Here is a 22,231-nt window from a genome sequence, read left to right as displayed (position 1 = left end):
GAAGCCAGATTATTTTTGTTTTAATCCCAGCTCTGCCAAATCAAGCTTTTGTACCAACGGCAAGGCGCTTAACCTCACGGTGCCTCCATTTTTTTTTAAATTTTGTAAAATGGATCATAATAGCATCTCAGCGGTGTTATGAGGACTTAATGTGGCAATCCACATAAAGGGCTTGGGTGGTACCTGGCACATAGTAATCTGCTCCATAATGTCTCTGTTCTTATTATATAACCTATAAAGAGAAAGTAGAATTGCAATATAAGACCACAGACTACTTGAGCAATGTGTTTTTGGGAAACAGAGAAGATGAATAGAAACCTAATTATGCTCCACAGAGATCCCATGGTCTTGTGCTGTGAAAGGATGTCTTTGTTAATGCTCTTTGTTGGGAGTGTGTTGGGGAATGAAAGCTGAGGTCATGGGGAGACCTCACGGATGCTGCTAATGGAGCCTAGTTGTTTCTTCTGGTGGGACATTGCAGGATTATAAAAGCCATTGTTTCACTCATCTAACTGAGGCGAACACTTGTGAGAGGCAAACAAGAATTAGGGCAACTGCAGAATATTTGTCAACATCAGGACGGGGTGCTGTTGTATGTACACTGGAACAGCAGGCATAGACAGAGTAGCTTTAGGCAAATCAGAATAACTTTGAAGCACAGTCGACACTTTCTGTATATATGTGTCCTGGTTGGTTTAAGAACCTTTCTGTCTTTGATGGACACCTTTACCTTTAAAGTACTTTCAGAAGAAGATACATGGATCATTTATCCAACTTCATTTAGTTTCACTCATTACTACATAAAATTAACCACAGTTGACATTAGGTCTCAGCTACTGTCCCTAGTGCCAGTGTCAGCTCACTAGATTAGGGGAAGGGGCCAATCCCTCTACTCTATTATGTATTGCAAAACAGTGGAGATGAATAAAGGATGCCATGAATTAAAAATGCGACTTTTCCTTAATCTGAATTTTAAACCAGTGATTACTTCCCCTGAATTAATTTCGTTTCTTTAACAGAGAATCATAACCCGGAGAGTTCATTTAACCCAGGGCCCTTGATTGACAACTGCGAGTGAAACCTATTCAAATTAGTGGCTTTCCTTGGTTGTTCATTTTGGTGTCAAAACCAGACTAGCACTCAGGTTTCTGTTTTGGATCCAGTGTTCAGTCCCATGGTTAAATCATCAAAGAATGTCATGTCTAAATAAATTAAAGAACCCTCCATATCTTTTACTGCTGAAGCTGTCTACAAAAATAGTATAAAATTAGGGAATCATTTACATCTGGCTTTATCCTCTTGCGAGAGCATTTGGATTTGAGAGCGAGTGGCACCCTGCCAGTGACAAATGGAGGCACTGAGCTTGCCTTCCCATCATCCGCTACCTTTTATGGTGTCTAGGGATTACTTGCTCTCCTTTGTGATCCAGCTGCAAAGCAGCTGTTGCCGAGAGGCTCCTGCTTCTCCACTCTCACAAAGCAGCTTCCTAACCATCCCCACGGGATTTAACCTCTGCAGCACAAGTGTCAATGCTGAGCTCTGTGAGCCAAGGCCATCTCCATGGGGACCAATCCGCATAGCCACTTCCCGTGCTATTAAACAGTTGGGGATGGAGCAGTCCAGCGAATATTCATGATGCTGGCCTCGACAAACAAGAAGCACCCATTGCACAGACAGACTGGCTGAATGGTTGGTATGGTTGCTAATAGCTAAGATTCGTGCCTTTCTAATTGAACTAATTCCTTAAACCAAAATCATTTGACCTTTTTATCCACCTAAAAGAAAGTTTCATGTGCTGGCTGGGTGGTTTGGTTGGTTGGAGCCACATCCCTGACACCAAAAGGTTGAGGGTTTGATCTCTGGTCAGTCAGGGCACATACTCAGGTTGCAGGTTCGATCCCTTGTCGGGGTGCATACAGGAGGCAACTGATCAATGTTTTTTCTTTCTCTCTCCCTTCCTCTCTCTCTAAAAATCAATAAAAACCATGTCTTTTGGTGAGGATTAGAAAAAAAAAAAAAAGCTAAGAATTTACTAAGAAAAGAAAGTTTCCTATTGTAAACCATTTTCTATGAATGTTTAGTGCCACCTATGGACCACAGAGTGCTGACTAAAATATGGTTTCTTTTTTTTTTTTACCTTTGTAGAGGAGTGGTGTTGATGACTGTGACAATAGGGGTTACCTACTGGATATCACGTAGGCCTTAATATTTAATCACATTTATTATTGAAACCTTTGCTCTCCCAATGAGGCAACAATACTTTCCAATGAGAGTATGCATTTAAAAAGTGTATTTTGGTTGAGCCGGTGTGGCTCATCGGTTGAGTGCTGACCCAGGAACCAAGAGGTCACTTGTTCAATTCCTGGTCAAGGCACATGCCCAGGTTGTGGGCTTGATCCCCAGTAGGGGGCATGCAGGAGGCAGCCTATTGATGATGTTTTCACTCTCATGGATGTTTTTATCTCTCTACTAGAGGCCTGGTGCACTGTGGGGGACGGGGGTGAAATTTGTGCACTGCGGGGGGCGGGGGGGGGCATTGTTCCTCAGCCTGGCCTGTTCCCTCTCACAATCCGGGACCCCTTGGGGGATGTCCGACTGCCAGTTTGTGGCTGGATGGCCTTCTGCTGCTGCACGGCCTGCTGCTTGAGCTTCAGCAGCTGCTTCACCTGCACGGGCTGGGCCACCACGGTCTGTCCTGCGAACACCATCGAATGAGTGAGTCAAGCATGGAGGCAGGCTCACCCTGAGTTCCCTGAGCTTCTCTGAATCACTGAGTTGTTCAGACTGACTGCCTGCTACAGAAAACGGCACCAGGATCAGGCCTAAGCCAGCAGTTGGACATCCCTCTTACAGTCCGGGACCCCTTGGGGGATATAACAGTGCACCAAGCTGCAGGCAGCCAGGGAGGAGCCCAAATCGGGCTGGGCGCCTCACTGCTCGAGCTCATCCCAGCCTGCTGCACCTGCTGCTGCCGCTTGGCAGTGCTCCTGCCGTGGCAGCTGTGCTCACCAGCTGTAAGCCTGGTGGTCAGTGTGCATCATAGCAACTGGTCATTCTGGTCGTTCCACCATAACGGTTGCTTAGGCTTTTATTATATAGATCCTTTTCCCCACCTCTCCCTCTCTAAAAATCAGTACAGGGGAAAAAAATATTTAAGTGTTTTTAGTGGTTGCTTTTTCAAGACATTTATTTCCATTTCCATGCATTTATGACCAGCTACTATGCATCTGACCCTTATATTAAGTGTTGGTTAAACAATTCTCATAAAGTGGTTTACAAATAAAAGAGAAGAGAACAAATGGTAATTGGAGTACATGTGGTAAGTGTCACAACAAAAGTAGGAATCAAGTGTTTTAGAGCACCCAAGACTCAGCGTAAAGGATTCTGGGCAGGTTTAATTTGGCCAGAGAAAAATTGGAAAGTTATCTAAGACTTCTAAAAAAAAATACGTATTTTTTAGCTATTTTCCTTTCTAATATTCAATTGAATTAAGAAAAAGAAACCTAGACATGATTTTTTAAGCCCAGTTGTGATTTATGTTTTGATTTTCTGTGTTCTTTTTCAAAACACTCAATGTCTCATCTCCTTCTGTTGACATTATCACTTCCCCTCGCCTTCACAGCCAGATGGGACAGAATTGTCTGCAATTAAGGTATCCATTTCTTCTTTCCCTCCCCGCCCCCACCCCTCCACTCCCTGGGGATCCTCCATTCCTTTGGCTTCTAGGCCTGATCCATAGAAACACACCTTACTGAGGTTACCAGTCATCTCTCTGTCACTAAATCTAGTGGATATTTTTCAACGTTTGACATAATTGACTGTGTTGTCTCCTTAAAAAACTATTTTATCTTGCCTTTGACCTCTTGATTCGGCCTGACATCTCAAACTGAATCTCATAGGTACCTCAGTCGCTACAATTCTCAAAACTGGATTCATAATGTTACTTTCTTAACCTATTTTTTTCCTATTATTTTACCAGCTCTTCTTCAGTTTCACAATCAGGAACATAGAGGATATCTTGTTACCTCACCTCCCTCGTCCCAACCTCCGCCCCATGTTGCAATCCTCTCTGTATTACTTGACTATTCCCCAAGTCAGTCACTAATCCTCTTCTCCATTATCAACTTCATCACTCTTTTTTAACAGCCTGTGCTAATCTGCCTACATCCCTTCCGTTTCCATTCCAGTGTTATTCACGCTGCTCTCAGAGTGATATTTATAAATTCTCTCATGTAACCTGTAAGCCAGGTGCACTCTGCTCTTCCCTGCATTTTCACCTGGCCCACTCTCCGCCTCCTCCGTCTCCCCCTGAGCTCCAAGCAGTGTTTCTGATTTGCTGCCCCTGGGGCTTTACCTTTGCGGGGCCTCACCTTACAACACCATGTCTCACCTTCAGCCAGTTAATCAGACACATCTTTCAGGTTTTTGGAGGAAGCAGCAGTCCCTTTGGAAACCTTCCCTGAGTACTGCAACCAGGTCAAACTGATTGTTCTCAGTGAAATTCACAACCCTTGTTTATGTGGACTTAAAAGAGCTACAGTTTGGAAGCATCATGGGCTGGCTTTGTGTCTGTTCTTTTTCACCGTTTTCATTCTGGTGCTAACACAGTGCTAGGCACATAGTAGGTGCCCAATAAATACTTGTCGAGTAAAGAAAGCAAATGAATAATTCAGTAGATTCCTTAAATCTCATCATTTTAATTAAAAGTAGGCATGTTTAGCCTGGCCAGTGTGCCTCAGTGGTTTAGCATAGACCCATGAACCTGGAGGTCACAGTTCAATTCTGGGTCAGAGCACATGCCCAGGTTGCAGGCTCAATCCCCAGTAGGGGGCATGCAGGAGGCAGCCAATCAATAATTCTCTTTCATCATTGATATTTCAACCAATCTCTCCCTTTCCCTTCTTTTCTGAAATCAATAAAAATATATTTTAAAAATAAATAAATAGAATAACATAGAAATAGGCATGTTTCTGTTTAGTTTGTGATTGAAGATATTATAAAGTATAAAATTAGCCAAATTTGAAATTTAAAAATGATTTACAGAACTTTAAAGGAAAATTCTAGGATACTTTATCTATAATTTGATTATAAATTTTATTTCGCCACAACCTACTCAGACATTTTAATAAAATATCTGAAAACTGTCCTTATTAACTGAGAACATGAATGGAAAAGAGTTATGGTGAGACATTGGTTTTAACTTGATTTTGAGCTCAGTATAGCAGGGCAATGTAACAGCCTAAGTCATTTGGCCAAATGGAGCTTAAGATGTGGTTGTATCCTGTCAAATTAATTATCTCTTGCTGAAATGTTCTTACAGTATGTGTGGATGACCTCTTTACGCTTCAAGGGAAAATATACAAATGAACAGATGTAGAAAGGAAATGAAAACTTGTACTATAACAGGAAATCTAAATAAGCTAGACACCTTCAGTTATGTAATATTTTAGAAATTAGCTGTTTTGTGTTTATACCTTAGCCTATAATATAAAAGCTCTGGTGAAAGCAACATATACATAATTTATATTTTGAAAATTATCAAATATTTTAAATATGTATGAGGCAAGATACTTACTTAAAATAGTTATTTTTAAATGGTCCTAAATGTTTATATTTTATGATGGTTTTAAGATGTATTTTTCTTTTTTATTCAAAATATGGTTTAAATGCAAGGGGATTTAGTTTTTTCTCTTTTTTTGTCCCCCCCCCCACCCCCACCTTGGCATTCTTATATGTCTCTTTTATTTTATTTGTATTCAAGGTACCAGAGAGCTGGTGTTTCTTTCCTTGACAGTGCCTGGTCGGTGGCCTCCTGTCTGGCCAGTCTTTCTGAATTCGTTCTCCAATCTCTCTTGCCCTAAAGTCTTCATCAGACAGAACTTGATTGCTCCACTGCACATGCACCTTCCTACCATCACCTTTCCCCGCAGTCTTTCCGTGTGATGAAATGATACCTGCATTCACCTTGGTATTTGACTCTAGTTTTTATGATAGAACCATTCATACTCCATCCTTCAGCCACCTATCATCAGGAGATTCCAAATCTAACCACATCTCACCATTTCCACTGCTTTACTTGACTCTTAGCCATGGAATATTAATATCCTTCTGGGTGGCCTTTCTGTTTTCTCTTGTCCCCTATAGTCAGTATTTCCACCCAAAATCTAGAGTGTTTTTTGTACCTTTATTTAAGATCTCGTTGTGTTCCTTCCTGATCAAAAGAAATTTTAGTGCTTGCTTCAGCAGCACATACACTAAAATTAAAATGATACTGAGAGGATTAGCATGGCTCCTGCCCAAGGATGACACACAGATTCATGAAGTGTTCCATAATTTTGTGCAGTTCCTGGAGACAGTTCGACCCTTTGCTTGTTAACATCAAGGAAATTATATGAGTCAGAGCAACATGTGGCATCCAATACTGAAACTGTGGTTTGCACTTCCAAAAAAGAAAATTAATTCCAAACCTCTCACAGAGCATACTAGGTCCTACATGATCTGGTGCCTCCCATCTCTCACACTCATTCCCTGAGATTCTCTGGCGGGGGGGGGGGGGGTGGAGGGGGGGGCGGGGTACTCCACCGATGCCATATTGATGGTCTTGTGAGGCCCTAACACTCCATGCATGCCCAACCTTTGCATGGCTCACTTGCTTCCTTTTCTTAGGTTGCTTCTCAAATGCCACTAAATGCCTTTCTTGGCCACATTATCAAACATCACCCCACTCTACCCCCGGGAGAGTATTGCTCTTTTCCCTTGGCCTGTGTTATATTTTACCAGAGGACCTAAGAGCAACTGACAGTGTCACCTGCTCCTGTGCAAACTATCCATTACACCACTAGGATGTGAACCGCAGGAGGGCAGGAACTTTGTCTTGACCAAGACCTGGAACACAGCCTGTCACATAGCAGGAGCTTATTCCATTTCTATGGCATGAAACGTCACATCTCTGAAGCCTTCTTTTGCCCTTCTCAGTAGTCTAAGTGTGCTGTGTTCTCACGACACAAGTTGACACTAACACAGCGCTATACCTATCAGTCTACTCCAGATGAGTACTTCTCTCCCCATCATTCTTGAAATACTGAGGGATCAATACTTTCATTCACCTTTGAAATCCCAGCAGTAAAGTTATCCTTTGATTCAGATAATGTTAATTTTCTCTTAATAATATTCTTTCAGTTTTAAAAAACAACAACAAGTAATTAGGACATAGGCTACAGTGTATTTCATTTAGCAGTAGATCATGAAGATCTCTTGTGGTTTAAAACTTTTCTACAAAATCATTTTAATAGATTCATAGTGTTTCATTGAAATGACATTTGGTGGACATTGAGAACATATGAACATATGTAATACTTTAAACAATAAAGAATTATTAAAAAATAAAAAATAGAAAGAAAAAAATGAAAACATAGAGCTATTAAAATATTTTTGGATAAAGGCATCCCCAAAACAGTTCTGCTTAAGAAACATTAATCTGGTGAAATGAAATTCACTGAGGAAATCTGAAATCTGTTGTTGCACTTTAGATGTGAATTAAAGAGCTTTTATTTGAGAGAGGAGAAAGCGTTAGTAGTGAGAGTCATTTTGTAGGAAAATGGTGACATTTAGTTGCTACCATGACATGAAATTCTAAAATGGATTTTTGAATTTTGGTAATTAGGAACCACTTGGCGACATTAAACTTGGGAGGATAAATTCTTTTTAAGAGATAGAAGAAAGAAAAATCAAAGAATGCCAGAACTTTACGTGCCAGATCTGAAGCTAGTTATTTGTGATTTTATTAGCAATCCTTCAAAATTGTGTTCACTTTTCTAAATAAGGAAAAAGAGACTAAGTTATTATAAAAGATACTCATAGTCACACAGTTAAGTAAGTACAGAGAGCAAGATTCAAACACAGGCTTGTCTGTCTAGGTTGGTTTTTTTGAAAGAGAATTGGAGAAATTGTTTGCCCACTGTGCTCTGGGACTAATTAATTCCCTTACTACTGGGTAATATGTTCATCATGTGCCTCCTGTAACGAGAACAGAGGGCAAGCACTCTGTTCATCGTTATATCCCTGGTGCTTGGAACTGTGTAAGGCAAATGGTAGGCATTCAATAAATAATTTCTAACCTACAAAAATAAAGGAACAAACAAATAAACAAGTCACAGAACTGGCAGAAGATCCCGAGTTTCTTAACTCACATTTCCCTTATTTGTCACAGCTGACCACAGTCCCCCCCCCCCCCCACACACACACACACATTTTTTTTTCTGAACCAACACACGTGTCCTGATATCCAAGCCAATATATAAAATGAGTAATGGTGCTTGATTTGAGGAGTTTGTACAACCAGTGGTTACTCCGTAATGCTTTTAGGAAATGCTGACGTAATCTAAAAGACACCCAGAAAAACATGCTGAGAAAAATTTTGTTCTCTTCTCTTTTTAACTACCATCCCTCTAAAGCAATGACAGTTGAAAGAGTAATTTTTTAAATGTATCCTTATTGTTGAAAGTATTCAAGATGTCCCCTTTCCCCTCACCCCCATTGACACAGACAACAGTGTGGTAGGCACCCCCACCCCAGGCCTACCACACTGTTGTCTGTGTCCATGGGTTATGCATAAATGCATATAAGTTCTTTGGTTGATCTCTTCCCACACCTGCCCTGTTGCTTCCTTCTGAGATTCTTTTTTTTTTAAATATATTTTATTGATTTTTTACAGAGAGGAAGGGAGAGAGATAGAGAGTTAGAAACATCGATGAGAGAGAAACATCGATCAGCTGCCTCCTGCACATCCCCCACTGGGGAAGTGCCTGCAACCCAGGTACATGCCATTGACCGGAATCGAACCTGGGATCTTTCAGTCCGCAGGCCGACGCTCTATCCACTGAGCCAAACCGGTTATGGCACCCTCTGAGATTCTTTAGTCTGTTGCATGATTCCATGTTGGTGGATCCACTCCATTCATCAGTTTATTTTGTTACTTAGATTGCATATATAAGTGAGATCGTGTGATGCTTGTCTTTCTCTGACTGCCTTATTTCGCTTAACATAATACTCTCCAGGTCCTTCCATGCTGTCTCAAAGGGTAGGAGATCCTTCTTTTTTTTAATAGCTGCATAGTATTCCTTTGTGTAAATGTACCATATCTTTTTTATTCACTCCTCTACTGATGGGCACTTGGGGCTGTTTCCAGACCTTAGCTATTGTAAATTAGGTATGAACATAGGGGTGCATGTATTCTTTCTGATTGGTGTTTAGGGCTTCTTTGGATATATTCCTAGAAGTGGGATCACCGAGTGTTATCTCTCAGCTGCATAATCCCTTAGTAAGAGCTAATAATGTGTGTATCTACATGCTTCTGCATTTGGTTGACATTTGATTTTGTATATTCTTGTAGGATATTATTTTCCTCTTTATTATTTGGCACTTGACTAAATAAATAGTAGTCAAAGCAAAAAGATAGGTTTTTGCATGATGGTTTGATACTTACCCCCAGAAAGAGTGTTCTGTCCTTCACTGTGTTTATTTTGTATCAAGGAACTGGTGGGACTCGTTGCCTTTAATAACCTGTCCCCTGGAGTAACCAGAGACCACCACCCTTGCTGTTCTGGTGGCTGTTTTTAATGCCGTATACGATTATTTTGCCAGTTGACTACAGATGAGGATTTTACTACCCTATTTACTATGACATTGATAAATGAACCAGTTTTTTTCTCTTTTCTCCTAAAAAACTTAAGTGGAAGAAAGTTCACAGATGCTTTTTATCTTTGCATATAACATTTGTACAAACTCTCCACCAATGATAGTTTTCTTTTTGCATCTTTCTTTTAATATCATCTGCAAGTTCTTTGTACATCATTTTTCCAGTGACGATTTAAAGCTGACCATGTGTTTTTGAGGTGGTGTGTATAAAAGAACATACTCTTTGTCATTCAGAATTCTGCATTCTGTTGCATACTATATATGTACATATAAAATAATAATTAACATTTATCATAAAATTACAGTGTATGTAAGTATATAATAATGACTTTATGTGTGTTACCTCAGAAATTTAATATCCTATGAACTATTTCATTATCTTCTTTTGAAATAATATACTTTATTTCTAGAGAAGTGTTAGATATAAAAAAATTGATTCAAATATATAGGTAATTCCCATATGCTCCCTCACCATCTTGCCACCCTTCACATAGCTTTCCTATTATTACGAACTTGCATTAGTGACGTACATTTGTTACAGTTGATGAGCTAATGTGGACACATTGCTATTAATTAAAGTCCATAGTTTACATTAGGGTTCACTCTTTGTGTTATATATTCTATAGGATTTTATAACTGTGTAATTACCTGTATTCATTATGATAGTATCATACCGATTAGTTTCCCCTGCCCTAAATATTTTCTGTGCTCCACCTATCTTCTGGTTTGCAATAGAGAAAATTCCAGCTAAGAGATGAAATAGTTTTCTGATGGTCACATAGCTACACAAATGTGGGTGCTGCTGTGCCTGCCTAGCATTTAGCTCTTAATTCATATGTTAGACTATCTGACTCATTACAGTGATTTTATCATTTAGGAATCCTAATTTGGTAAGATTATTGCAAACTTTTACTGACTTCATGGAAGTCAGTAAAGCATTTTGCCTGTGTTTTCCTTTCTTTCCCTTTGAAGTTACAATGCTGGGAGAAATATTTCAGGGAATTAAAATTTTAACTACTGGATATTTGATGAGATGTGTGAGTTAAAGAGGAATTGTTGACTGGAGAAACATTATTAAAATAAAAAAAGAAATGAACTCAGTTGTCTGATCATTTGATGAACACTGGCTGTATATGGCAGAGGCTGTAGGCTAGGTCTTACCTGCTAGGAAATGAATGAGCAAAGAATGTGCAAACAAGAGTGAATTTGTAAATGAGGGAATAAACTTAAAGGAGAGGGTATATGGAAAAATAAATCAAAGTTGCATGTAGTGTAGAATCTTAGGTTCATTATACACTTCTAGTTTTGGAAGACTTATCTCCATAATAGTGGTTTTAAGAAAGAAAAAAATAATTTGAAGTTCATGTGGTAGGTAGTATATAAATTAGAAGGAACAGGTAGATAAGTTTGTGTGGGGATTTTGTGTGTGTGTGTGTGTGTTTAACTTGGTACTATGGCTACTGGACACTACCCAGTGCCTTGATGCCACTTGCGGTCAGCATAGATGCAGTCAGTAATGTTTATTTAAAGCTATAGCTAGGAAGATAACCTAGTTTTGGATTGAATCCTGGATTAGCAGTATGTTAGTCCTGAATGACAGCAGCAAGTCCTAGATAAACTGTATTGTTTGATATTCAACAAATTTGACTCGTTTCTTCATGTATAAAGTGAGCAATTAGGATAAAATCATCTCCAAAGCTAAAATGGCCATAATTCTTTACAAGGAAGAAGAAGGAATGAAAAGGAAGCAGTTGAAGGGAGAATATAAAATAGACAATGATGACGGTGTTTCTCGTCATTCCTTCTATCTATCTTATCCTTTTGGTTTCTGTAAAACCATTTTTTACTTTTTTTTCTTGCTTCCCTGGCTTCTTCTCTTTGATCTTTGATGAACTCACTTTTGCCTGTTCTTCTAATCTTGGTGTTTCCCAGGACTCCGGCTTCAGTCTTCTCTCTCAGTACATTCTCCTTGACCATCTTTGTTCAGATAAAAACAATACATTTTTTTTATGATGATTATCAAGTAGACATCAGTTCACTTCAGTGGGACCCAGGAAGAGAAGAATCCCTCATGATCCGCTGCTGAATCATCCATTTTCTCTGTTTTTCAAGGGTCGTAAGAGTGAGGCTGAAAAGTTCTTCTTGAAGGCTATTGAGCTGGATCCCACCAAAGGAAACTGTTACATGCATTATGGTGAGTGGTCTAGAGTTTTTTCCATGTCCCCCACATTTCCTATTAATGTTGGTATGAGCTTTAGGTTTTGCTAGTAAAGAACATTTTGGGAGGACATTGACTTTGTTCTTGCAGAGTTAGCCTCATTCCATAGTCTTCCCTTCTCACTCAAAACGGGCATCTTAAAGAGGGCTATCCACTATGTTTTCCTTTAGTCATTTTCATAGGACTTCCGTAGGGAAGGCATTTTCACAGTTGTTTCATTCAACATCACTGTGGAGTTTAAATGAGGTCTCACTGGGAAAACATCTCTCTCCTGGCCTGATGTATCGTCTATAATCCAACTACTAGCTCTCTTTTCATTGTAAATGATAACGCATTTTTTATGGAATGTGTCATTTTGAAGTTTCAGAGGTTTACATTTTGGCCCCAAAGTCTTAGAAGATATGGATGCACACCAGCCTCTACATGCCTGTGATTGAGGTCAGGGATCAACTGTGCACAGTGTAAAGGATGGCTCTCTCGTTCAGTTTAGCCTGGGCCTGGATCATACCAGAGTGAACTTATGTAACAGCTCTGTCACATCCACTCTATCATTAGTAGTGAGTCATGTGTTAAGCGAGGCAAAGTAATATAGCTTGTTTGGTGTTGTGAAAGATGTGCTTATTTCTACCAGATTTTCAGTCGGAATGGCTTTTGGTGAGCCACAAAACATTTCCTTTTGCTGATCCCTTGAGGAAAAAAAAAAGTTTTTTTGGCCACTATTGGCTTTGCTGTGTGTTAGTTATTATCAAGTAGTAAACCTAAAGATGGATGAAAATTAAATCTTGAGAAATTAAAGCTAATATGCTCATACAATATTTAATTTGTTTTTGCATTTTCCAGTGAGTAACAATAAATAAGTGACAGGGTATGAGTGTGGAACATGGGAATAGTCAAATGGAGGATACCCTGAACCAACCACAAGTCCATTTGTTTATTTACATTGCATGGATATGTTTATAGGTTTGTGATGCTTTATCTTTCCAGCATAACAGCATGTAATTTCACACAATTTATTGCCTAACCACTTCTGCTTTTGTTTCACAGTGCAATTTTATTGCCAGGTTAAGATAGCAGTCAACTAATTTAAGTTTGCTACAGAACTTATTATTACAAGTTTTCTTTTTTTTTTTTTTAAATATATTTTATTGATTTTTTACAGAGAGGAAGGGAGAGAGATAGAGAGTTAGAAACATCAATGAGAGAGAAACATCGATCAGCTGCCTCCTGCGCATCTCCCACTGGGGATATGCCCGCAACCAAAGTACATGCCCTTGACCGGAATCGAACCTGGGACCTTTCAGTCCGCAGGCTGACGCTCTATCCACTGAGCCAAACCGGTTTCGGCACAAGTTTTCTTATATGAAGTATTTTAAGTTAGGATTTTCTTGTGGATACTGTTTTGGGTACCCCTACTGTGCATTAGAGTAGTTCCATGATTATTCTCTCTGAGTGCTGCAGGACCTCCTGTCATTGCATCTTATGAAATAGGCTTGTTGTTTTTCCCTTATCTTGCTGCCAGCATTTCCTTTTGCCTGAAACTAATTCTACTTACGGCATCTTCTAAGTTTGTTTCCCTTGGTTTTATTACATGCTTTAGATTTTTCACAACCAACTCCTTTAAACGTTATCATTGCTTCCTTTGAATTGAAATGGAAAAAATCACTATTATATTGAAGAGTTAGTCCCCTTAGTGTCCCTTTATTCTGGCTGGTCTGTCTTTACCCACTTCTATCTTTGTATGTATGTATTATTATTATTTTATATTATATCATACTTCTGATTTTTTTTTTTCAGTGTGGTAGTAGGGAGTAATTCTCCCATTAGAAATTTTTGGATTTATTTTAATTTTTTATATGTTTTTTTTTTATTTTAGAAAGAGAGGAAGGGAGAGGAAGAGAGAGAGAGAAACGTTAATAATAAGAGAGAATCACCGATTGGCTGCCTCTTGCATGCCCCCTACTGGGAATCAAGCCTGCATCCCAGGCATGTGCCTGGAACGGGAATTGACCTAGTGACCTCCTGGTTCATGGGTCAATGCTCAACCACTTAGCCACACCATCTGGGCTGGATTTAGTTTTAACAGAAAGAGCAACAAATTTATTATTGCATGTTATTTGGAAAACAGAGGTAACACATGTTTAGCAAATACATGTGTTAAAAACTGACTCTTCTTAGTACCCCTGGATTATTTAAAATTTTTGGCATACATACATCATCAGAAGTACATTTATTTCCTAAGGGAGGAATGACTACATAATTCAGTATAATTTTATAATATTCTTTCCCCCACTCTCGGGGAGGAAATGGAAGACACTCAAGATGAGACATCAAAAGGAAAAATTACAGCACAAATAACCTACAAATGGATAGAAAGCCCATAACTGAGTGACTGAAATGTCTATTTCCCTGTGCTCAAGTTATTACAGATGCACATTTAATGGAATATTAATGATTTTTTAATTTAGGGATATGTACTTCAAATAACTAAAATTTAGAACTGGAAATTTATTTTAAAATTATCTAACATAACCCATTTGATATACAAATCGAAGTCTAGGAAAATGAAGTTGACATGTCTAAGTTAGTTGTGAGTAACTGAATTTTGGGTTCTTTTATAACCGTTATTGCTTTTTCTGCTAAATGTTCCATTTCTTTTCACAACATTGGTAGATAGACAAATGGGTGTGTAAGTAGATAGATATTTTTTATTAGTTAGCCCCTTTGTTCAGTTTTAGAAGGTCAAAGTCATATAAGTCATGACAGCTTAAAAGTCTTAAGAAAGGTTTTTTATTAATGTTAACATGTATAAGATATATCGAATAGATGCAAGGCATTTTTCTGTTTTTAGAAAGTGAATAGGGTGATGTAGGAAATAAACAGCATATTGTCATTTTTAGAAGGTGATGAGGTGAGAAGTAGGGTACTTGTTGAAACCAACTACTCAGGTAAAGTATCTTTGAAGAGATTATATTTGAAATCTGTAAGCTTAAGTCAGTTATTTGAAGAATGAGGTAAAAGTTTTCAGACAGAAGAAATAGTAAGCTCAAAGGTTACAGACAAGACCAAGTTTACTTTCACAGCAGAGAAAAAAGGCTAATGTGAGTAGGAGTAGATTGAACAGGAAGGGAAAATGGAGGAGAGGAAACTGTAGAGGAGGCAGAGGTAGAGTGCACCGGCTTTGTAGACCAAAGTAAGGAGTTTGTACTTTATTATTCTAAGAGCAGGACAGGATTAGAGAAAGGTCAGAGTAGAGCAAAGGGAGCTCTGTTGGGATTTTAGGCAAGAAATGATGGTGGCTTGGACTAGGGAGTGGTTGTGGGAATATAAATACTTACCTTCTTCAGAAAATTATAAGATAATTAAAAATAAAGGGGACTTGTTTTCCATTTTGTGCCAATGGAAATGTGCTGCAGTAGTTGTCAGTTGAATTCAGGAGTACTCTGTATTTTAGAATTGGATATATGTTCCAAAATTGACTGAAAATTTATTTCATTAGAATTTTTATTAATTCTTGTCCAAGAAGATGCATACTATGATTCTCATATCAGTTACTATTTGTAGATATTCTTGGAATATTTATACCCCTGGAGTGAATGAATAACAATACATCTTCAGCTTAAAAATAAATGTTTAAATGAAATATGCATGTTGTTCTGAATCTTTTCAAAATGCTTTGTCATATGCCTGCGAAAAAGCAGAGTAGGTGAGTTTGTTCTATTAGAAATTCACTATCCTGGGTGATTTCATGTGTTTTTTATTTGTTTATCGATGATACAATTGACTTGCAAAATAGCATCCAGTTGGGACTGGACAGGGAGAATTTTAGGAATTTAAACTGGCTGCAGTGGCAATTAGAAGGCAGTATTTCAAAGCACTAGCAATTACTTGTATTTTGCATCCATAGGAGGGATTGCATTGCAGATTGCCTTTTAGTCTTTAGGTTGCTTGTGAGAAAGAAAGCTAGGCCCGTCTATAAATTGGACTCAATAAATTGGTTAACGGCCTGGTACCTGCTACCTATAGTCTCAGGGATTCAGATTTCCTCATTTGTAAAGTGGAAAAGTGGATGTGGGCTTCCAAAATGTTCTCCCAGTCTCAGATTTCATGTTGTTTCTACTATATACTCAATTTCTCATTAGTTTTTCTCCTTTTTTTTAACCTCTGCAATTATTAGTTTATTAGTATCATCCAGGACTCAGATGTTGAGTATTCCTCCTGAAATTACATAAACAAATGCAAATGAAAATATCCAAGTCAAAATTATGTAACAAAACAGCACTCCATCACAAAAGTATGTAAAATTAAAAGAACGCTATTTTAAAACACTGGCACCGTAAGAGAATGATAATGTCAGAAACACAAAATTGCCAAATTGTTTCCTAAATAGCTAAGCGGATAACCATAGGACCCTAATGAGTTTTGAGTCTTACAAAAATCAAATTCAATAAATTGGACAATTCAATCTGTGATACAAAGTTTAGGTGTCTTCTTCCCTCATGTCTATTTGATTTATAAAGGAGCAAACTGTAATTTGGAAAATATACCTGATCTTAAATGTGGCATACAATTTTAAAAGTTGGCCTAATTAATTACAAATACCTTTAATGGAGTCTCAAGTTTCCTACGCAATCCATGTTTAGATAAATAGAAGTCATTTACAGTTAGCACTTTTTTTTTTTTCAGAGCCTCTGCCAGGACTACTGTCCACCAAAAAACTTCATTCAGCAGTCATGTATTTTAAGCTCACGCTTTTGGGGATACATTCTCAGGCCTTCTTTAATGTGGGAACTGCAAACATAACTGCCATTACATGATAATGGGGGTTTAAAAAAAAAGTCAAGTGCTCATGTAAAGATTAATACAGACTTTCCTATTATTAGTCCTTCAAGGACAGACTTCCAAATGCTTGCTTCTAATAATCCCATGCTGTGAGTAGAGTGGTTACTTTGCACTTCGTAAATGTAACGGGGCTATGTGAAAATTACCAACTGACCAGAATTTTGAGTTTGTTATGGATGAAAACGGCCTCAATTCAATTCTCATTGCTATCATCACAAGTACACAGGGTGTGTAGACAAATGCTTTTTATCAGCTAGATATATGAAAAGATAAATGCTGTAATAAACATTTGATCTGAAATGGGCAAAAGCAAGACTAGCTTCCCCTCAAGAAGAAAAATGTCAGACCTATGAAAAGGACAACTATACTAATAAAAAAAATTGTATTTACTGAGAAGCATTCAGGATGTCAACAAAACAGCTGCAACTCTTTTTTGCAATTACAGAGTGGTATTCAGTTAATGGAACAACAATTATTTTGTAATAGCAGCATCAGAGACAACTGAAGATAAAAAAAACTGGCATCCCCACATATAACCAATGTGTGCTGTGCACCAACAAGAATTTAAATTTCCATGCCAGTTTACAACCCCCATACGTACCAGGCAAGGTTAGTGGCTATTGAGAATACCGCCAGGACAGGACTATCTAAAAACACATTCGATCGTGTATTAATTATACAAAATAAGGCACTGTACAATTTAAAAACAAATCTTACACCGCCTTACATTTTAATTTTTTTCTTTAAGAGGAGTGAGTTATGTACGGGGGGATTAAATGCTTTATAGACAAGAAAAAAAGAAAACCCTGCTAGAACCAACTTATTCATCATTATTATCTTCTTCTTCCTCCTCCTCCTCCTCTTCATCTTCCTCCTCTTCCTTCTTTCTCTTGCTTTTTTTCAGCCTTGACAACTCCCTTTTTAGCCGCATCAGGCTTTGCTTTAGCTCAGCATGCAGCAATATCCTTTTCATATTTCTCCTTCGGTTTAGCAGGCTTCTTTTCATAAGGCTGCTTGTCTGTCATCTGCAGCAGTGTGATTCCACATCTCTCCCTGCTTCTTGCAGTGTCACCAATGGGTAGGTCGATGCTCTCCTTTGATTTTGGGGTGATACTCAGAACAAAACAAGAAAAAGGCCGAAGGAGGCCTCTTGGGTGTGTTGAGTCTTGAATTTCTTTTTTGTTTCCCCTTTAGGAGGGATGTAACCTTTCATTTCTCTCGTAACTGGGCCTTGTCCGCCTTTGCCATGTCTTCAGATTTTCCTTTCTCCTTAGCAGACATGGTCTTCCACCTCTTGGAGCACTTCTTGGAAAACTCTGAGAAGTTCATTGAAGCACCTGGGTGCTTCTTCTTGTGTTCCTCCTGGCAAGTTTGCACAAAGAAAGAATACGATGACATTTTGCCTCTCGGCTTCTTAGGATCCCCTTTGCCCGTGTTTAATTGCTTTTCCTCAGGGAGCACATAGTCACCCAGCTGGCTCACACTTGCCCCGGCGCTGTCTCTATGAAGCTCCTCTCATTAGTTTCCATCAAAAATTTTAAGGAATGTGTAGAAAATGGGTTTCAAATGAGGAAATCAAGGATCGTATAATGTTGTCTTTATGTGCCATCCGTGTATGCCAACGTCCATATGAAACAAATCATCTGAAGTCTTTATGGAATTTAGTTTATAGATATCAAAGGTGAGAACTTGGTGCCTTGGTATCTCATAGGGGCCTGTAATGCAAGGGATTTTCCATGGATTTTCCCTATAGTTCCAATAGGAAGCTTCTGTCGAAAGAATGACAGTCAAGACATGGAAAGAACATATCATAGATGTTATCATTATGTGCACAGCAGTAAATTTGATGTAGATTCAAACAACTTGAGTCAATACAATGTATGAACCTGTACAAATGGGAATTCATTAAATACTAAGGACAAAGGCATCAAAAATTGAAAGTGGGCAGATCGCGATAAACCTTATTGAGAAGTGCTCTTTTATGTGGACCTCGTATGGTTTTTGTTTGTTTTTTTCTTTCCCATCTACCTCTTATCCATGTGCTGCTGAGTGCAGATTTGAGCTTCACTTCCTTCATTATTGATACTCCCTCTGGGTGATGTTCATTTCTCAGGGTTCAGCTATATAGTGAGGAGTTCTGAAGCTCTTCCTCCAGTCAGTGTTTATCAAGCACTATATTATATGTAGGGACATGGCAAGGAACAAGACAGGTTCCATTGGAGACTGCACACTGGTGAGAGAGGCACAAATTGTGTAAATAATTATTTAATAACAGTTGCAATTAGTTTTTTAGAGGAGACACAGTATAATTAAGATGCCTTGACCTGGGTGGCTGGGGTGCAGGAGAACTACATCCGGTCAACTTGCATGTAAGCTATATTGGAGTGATGAGTAGGAGCTCACCAGACAAACCTATAGAAATGAGAAGGTGCAATGGAAAACATCAAATGACACAAAATGCAAGAGGCAAAAGGCATAGCCTATGTCTGGGGAACAGGTCAAGGACACAACTAGGACCATAATTAGGAGCTATGAGAAATACATTTCTGGCTTCATAGAAGGGGTAACATCCAAATTACGAGAACTGTCAGGTTGTGAAATGAGTGCTCACTGAAGATTTTCCAAGTGTTGGTTTATAAGGACACTAGAAGCCCAGTGCATGAAATTCATGCACTCTGGGCGGGGGTTGGGGGTGTCCAGTCCAGCCTGCATCCTCTTGCAGTCCAGGATCCCTCGCTCCTTGCTCCTTACGCCTGCCTGCAGCAGAGGCGGGAGAGGTTCCCGCCACCCCACTGCACTCACCATCCACAAGCCTGGCTTATGGCTGAGCAGCGCTCCCCCTATGGGAGCGCACTGACCACCAGAGGGCAGCTCCGGCATTGAGCGTCTGCCCTCTGGTGGTCAGTGCGCGTCATAGTGACCAGTCATTTCACGGTTCAGTCGATTTGCATATTACCCTTTTATTGTATAGGATTAGAGAAAATTCAAGTATTTTCAAAGGGGAGAGGGATGGTCCAGACAACCATGAAATCATTTCTAACACTGAGAATAGTATATCATTTTTTCTCTTGGGCCCACAGAGAAGTATAGAAATTTTAAAAACTATGATTATCTGGATTATTATTATGATTTGGCTCTACTATCAACTTTAGCATCCTGAAAATGTCTTACTACATTTATCAAACACTTTACCTTCTTACCCGGTGTTTTCTTGATTCTGAACTTTTTCATCATCTAAACCCTGTGAATCAGAAATTTTCAATATATGTAGTTGTGGAAAAACTTGAAGAGTCCAGGTCTTTCAATTTTTAAGTTCAAAATCTTCTGTTAATATTGTACTAGTCCGTTTTTCTCCATGATGGTTTATATACTATTAAATTTTATTTTTAAAATAAGTACTGAGGGAAATTGTTAAAAATATGTTGGATTGTTCATCAGTGCACACAAAAAGAGAAAAGAAGAAGCTTGAAATATGGATTGAATTGTTGAGAGGCCTGTAGTTATTTTTATTATTCATAATTAAAACTAGTTAGAAGATGATGAACTGAGATTGGTTGTTTATAGCATTTCATTTTTAATCACTTCTGAAACTGCAAGAGCAGTTATTTAAATTAAATAATGACCTATATAATGATATTTCCTTGATTAAAAGTGAAAATACACTTTTGGTGAGTGTTTGCAAAATTAACTTGAGGTTACAATTATATTTACTGCTTAAGACCAAAACATTTTGTGAAAATATCAGTGTTTAGTGTCTCAAGGATAGCACAGGCCATTCACAGATACATAATTAGAATTGGATACTATTTTTAAATGTTATTCCACACTATTTTAATTCTTACCTGTGATTTTTTTATTTTAAAATTCCCTGTTACTACAGTGTGTCTAATAATATTATTTGATATTCATACCTATGTGTGTTTTATGTGAGATACTTTCCAAAGCCTTTGGAATTAAAACTTTCACATGAGTAAAAAGGGGGGTTGGGGGGGCGGGGGGGAGACAAGAAAAGGATTCTCTAAGCTTACAAGGAAAAATTAAAGGATCAGTGTTTTTTTACAAAAGGACTATAGCTAAAGAACAAATAGTAAAGTGATAAGAAATAATTTCCATAAAAGCAAAAGCTCAGTGTATTTAAGACATGAGAAACTCTAAAACTACAAGGAAAATAAATAGAATACAAAGACCAAGGAATTTGAACAAATAATTCTAAAAGAGAAAATATAACAGGTTTTAAAAGCCAGGTAAACATAAAATTTTATTAGAAATCAAAGAAATTTAAATTCAAGACCCACGGTCATAGTTCCTTCAGGCTGCTATAGCAAAATACCACAAACTAGGTGGCTTATAAACAACAAAAATGTATCTCTCACAGTCCTGGTGGCTAGAGGTCTGAGTTGAGGGTGCCAGCATGGTCCAGTGCAGGCCCTCTTCTGGGCTTCAGGCTTCTTGTATACTTGCCTGGTGGAAGGAGTGAGGGATCTCTCTGTGGCCTATTTCATGAGGGCACTAGTCCCAGTTATGAGGGCAGAGCTCTCTCCAAAGCCCCTGCCTCTAAAACTATCACCTTAGGAGTTAGGATTTTAAAACATAGATTTAGGGAGGACACGAGCATTCAGACTATAGCACCCACCAAGTTTTATTATGACTCTTCAAAAAAAAAAAATACTATTAAGTATATAAGAATTATAAGATACTTCCTAATATGAGAATGATTAAATGCACTCAAGTAATATGGTATGACCTTGACTCCAGATTTCTGAGAATTTGCATAAAGAAAAATGCTTGGTGTATGCTGGGCACCTCTACGCTTTTTTAATAATGGTGCTATTATTGAAGCTCAGGGTTCACTGTTATGTTTCTGACCCAGTGCTGGGTGCTTTTTTGTATATGTTGTCTCACTTGAGTAACTAACCCTGTGCAGAAATAATGTTAATCAGTATATTACAGATGCAAGATTTACGGTATCAAGAGTTTGACATATTGAAGACTCTAGCTCTAGTAAGTTGTCAGACCAAGGATTTTAACCTCATCTGACTCTTAAACCCATAATATGTTTATGGTTTGCCTGGATCCTTCAAAGACATTGGCTCATACTAGACATAAGCCTGGTGGGTCCTCACTGGTGACAGACCCAGAATGCTGAGGTTTTGGAGGACTGGGGCTCCCCTAATCCTGTACTTAAGGCCTCAGGAAGGAAGGACTGTCCTGGGGGCAGGGAGAGAGGCTAACAGGGACAGAGCAAGGGAAGGCCCATGTGGAGGAGAGTTTAAAAAAAGACTGGAGGCAAGGCTCCAGACCTGACGCTGCTGCGTTTACTTATGCTGCCTCGTTTAGTTCTTCTGATGACACAGCAAGGTTATCGCTGTTTAAATAAACGAGGAACCTGTGGCTCAAAACCAGAGTTTTGGGAATAACCAGAGCTGCCTTGCTCCAGGGATTCCAGCACTGACCACTGTGCCTCGCACAGAGAAGGTG

General features: G+C 38.6%; 1 protein-coding gene and 1 pseudogene across 2 annotated transcripts in view; one reads left to right on the top strand and one right to left on the bottom strand.

Moving 5' to 3' along the window:
* The window catches only part of TMTC2 (transmembrane O-mannosyltransferase targeting cadherins 2), a 403,304-nt gene that overhangs the window by 305,262 nt on the left and 75,811 nt on the right, over positions 1–22,231 (top strand). Inside the window, exon 9 of the mRNA XM_081084170.1 lies at positions 11,809–11,890. Coding sequence (XP_080940296.1) covers positions 11,809–11,890 — 82 coding nt within the window. The remainder of the gene's footprint in view (positions 1–11,808; positions 11,891–22,231) is intronic.
* LOC308512783 (high mobility group protein B1-like) lies at positions 17,574–18,178 on the bottom strand (annotated as a pseudogene). Its single transcript has one exon. The product of its transcript is annotated as a high mobility group protein B1-like (transcript).

Source organism: Myotis nattereri (assembly GCF_964212035.1).
Source record: "Myotis nattereri genome assembly, chromosome: 2".
NCBI classification, from domain to species: domain Eukaryota; kingdom Metazoa; phylum Chordata; class Mammalia; order Chiroptera; family Vespertilionidae; genus Myotis; species Myotis nattereri.
This window is presented reverse-complemented; position numbering and strand designations above follow the sequence as displayed.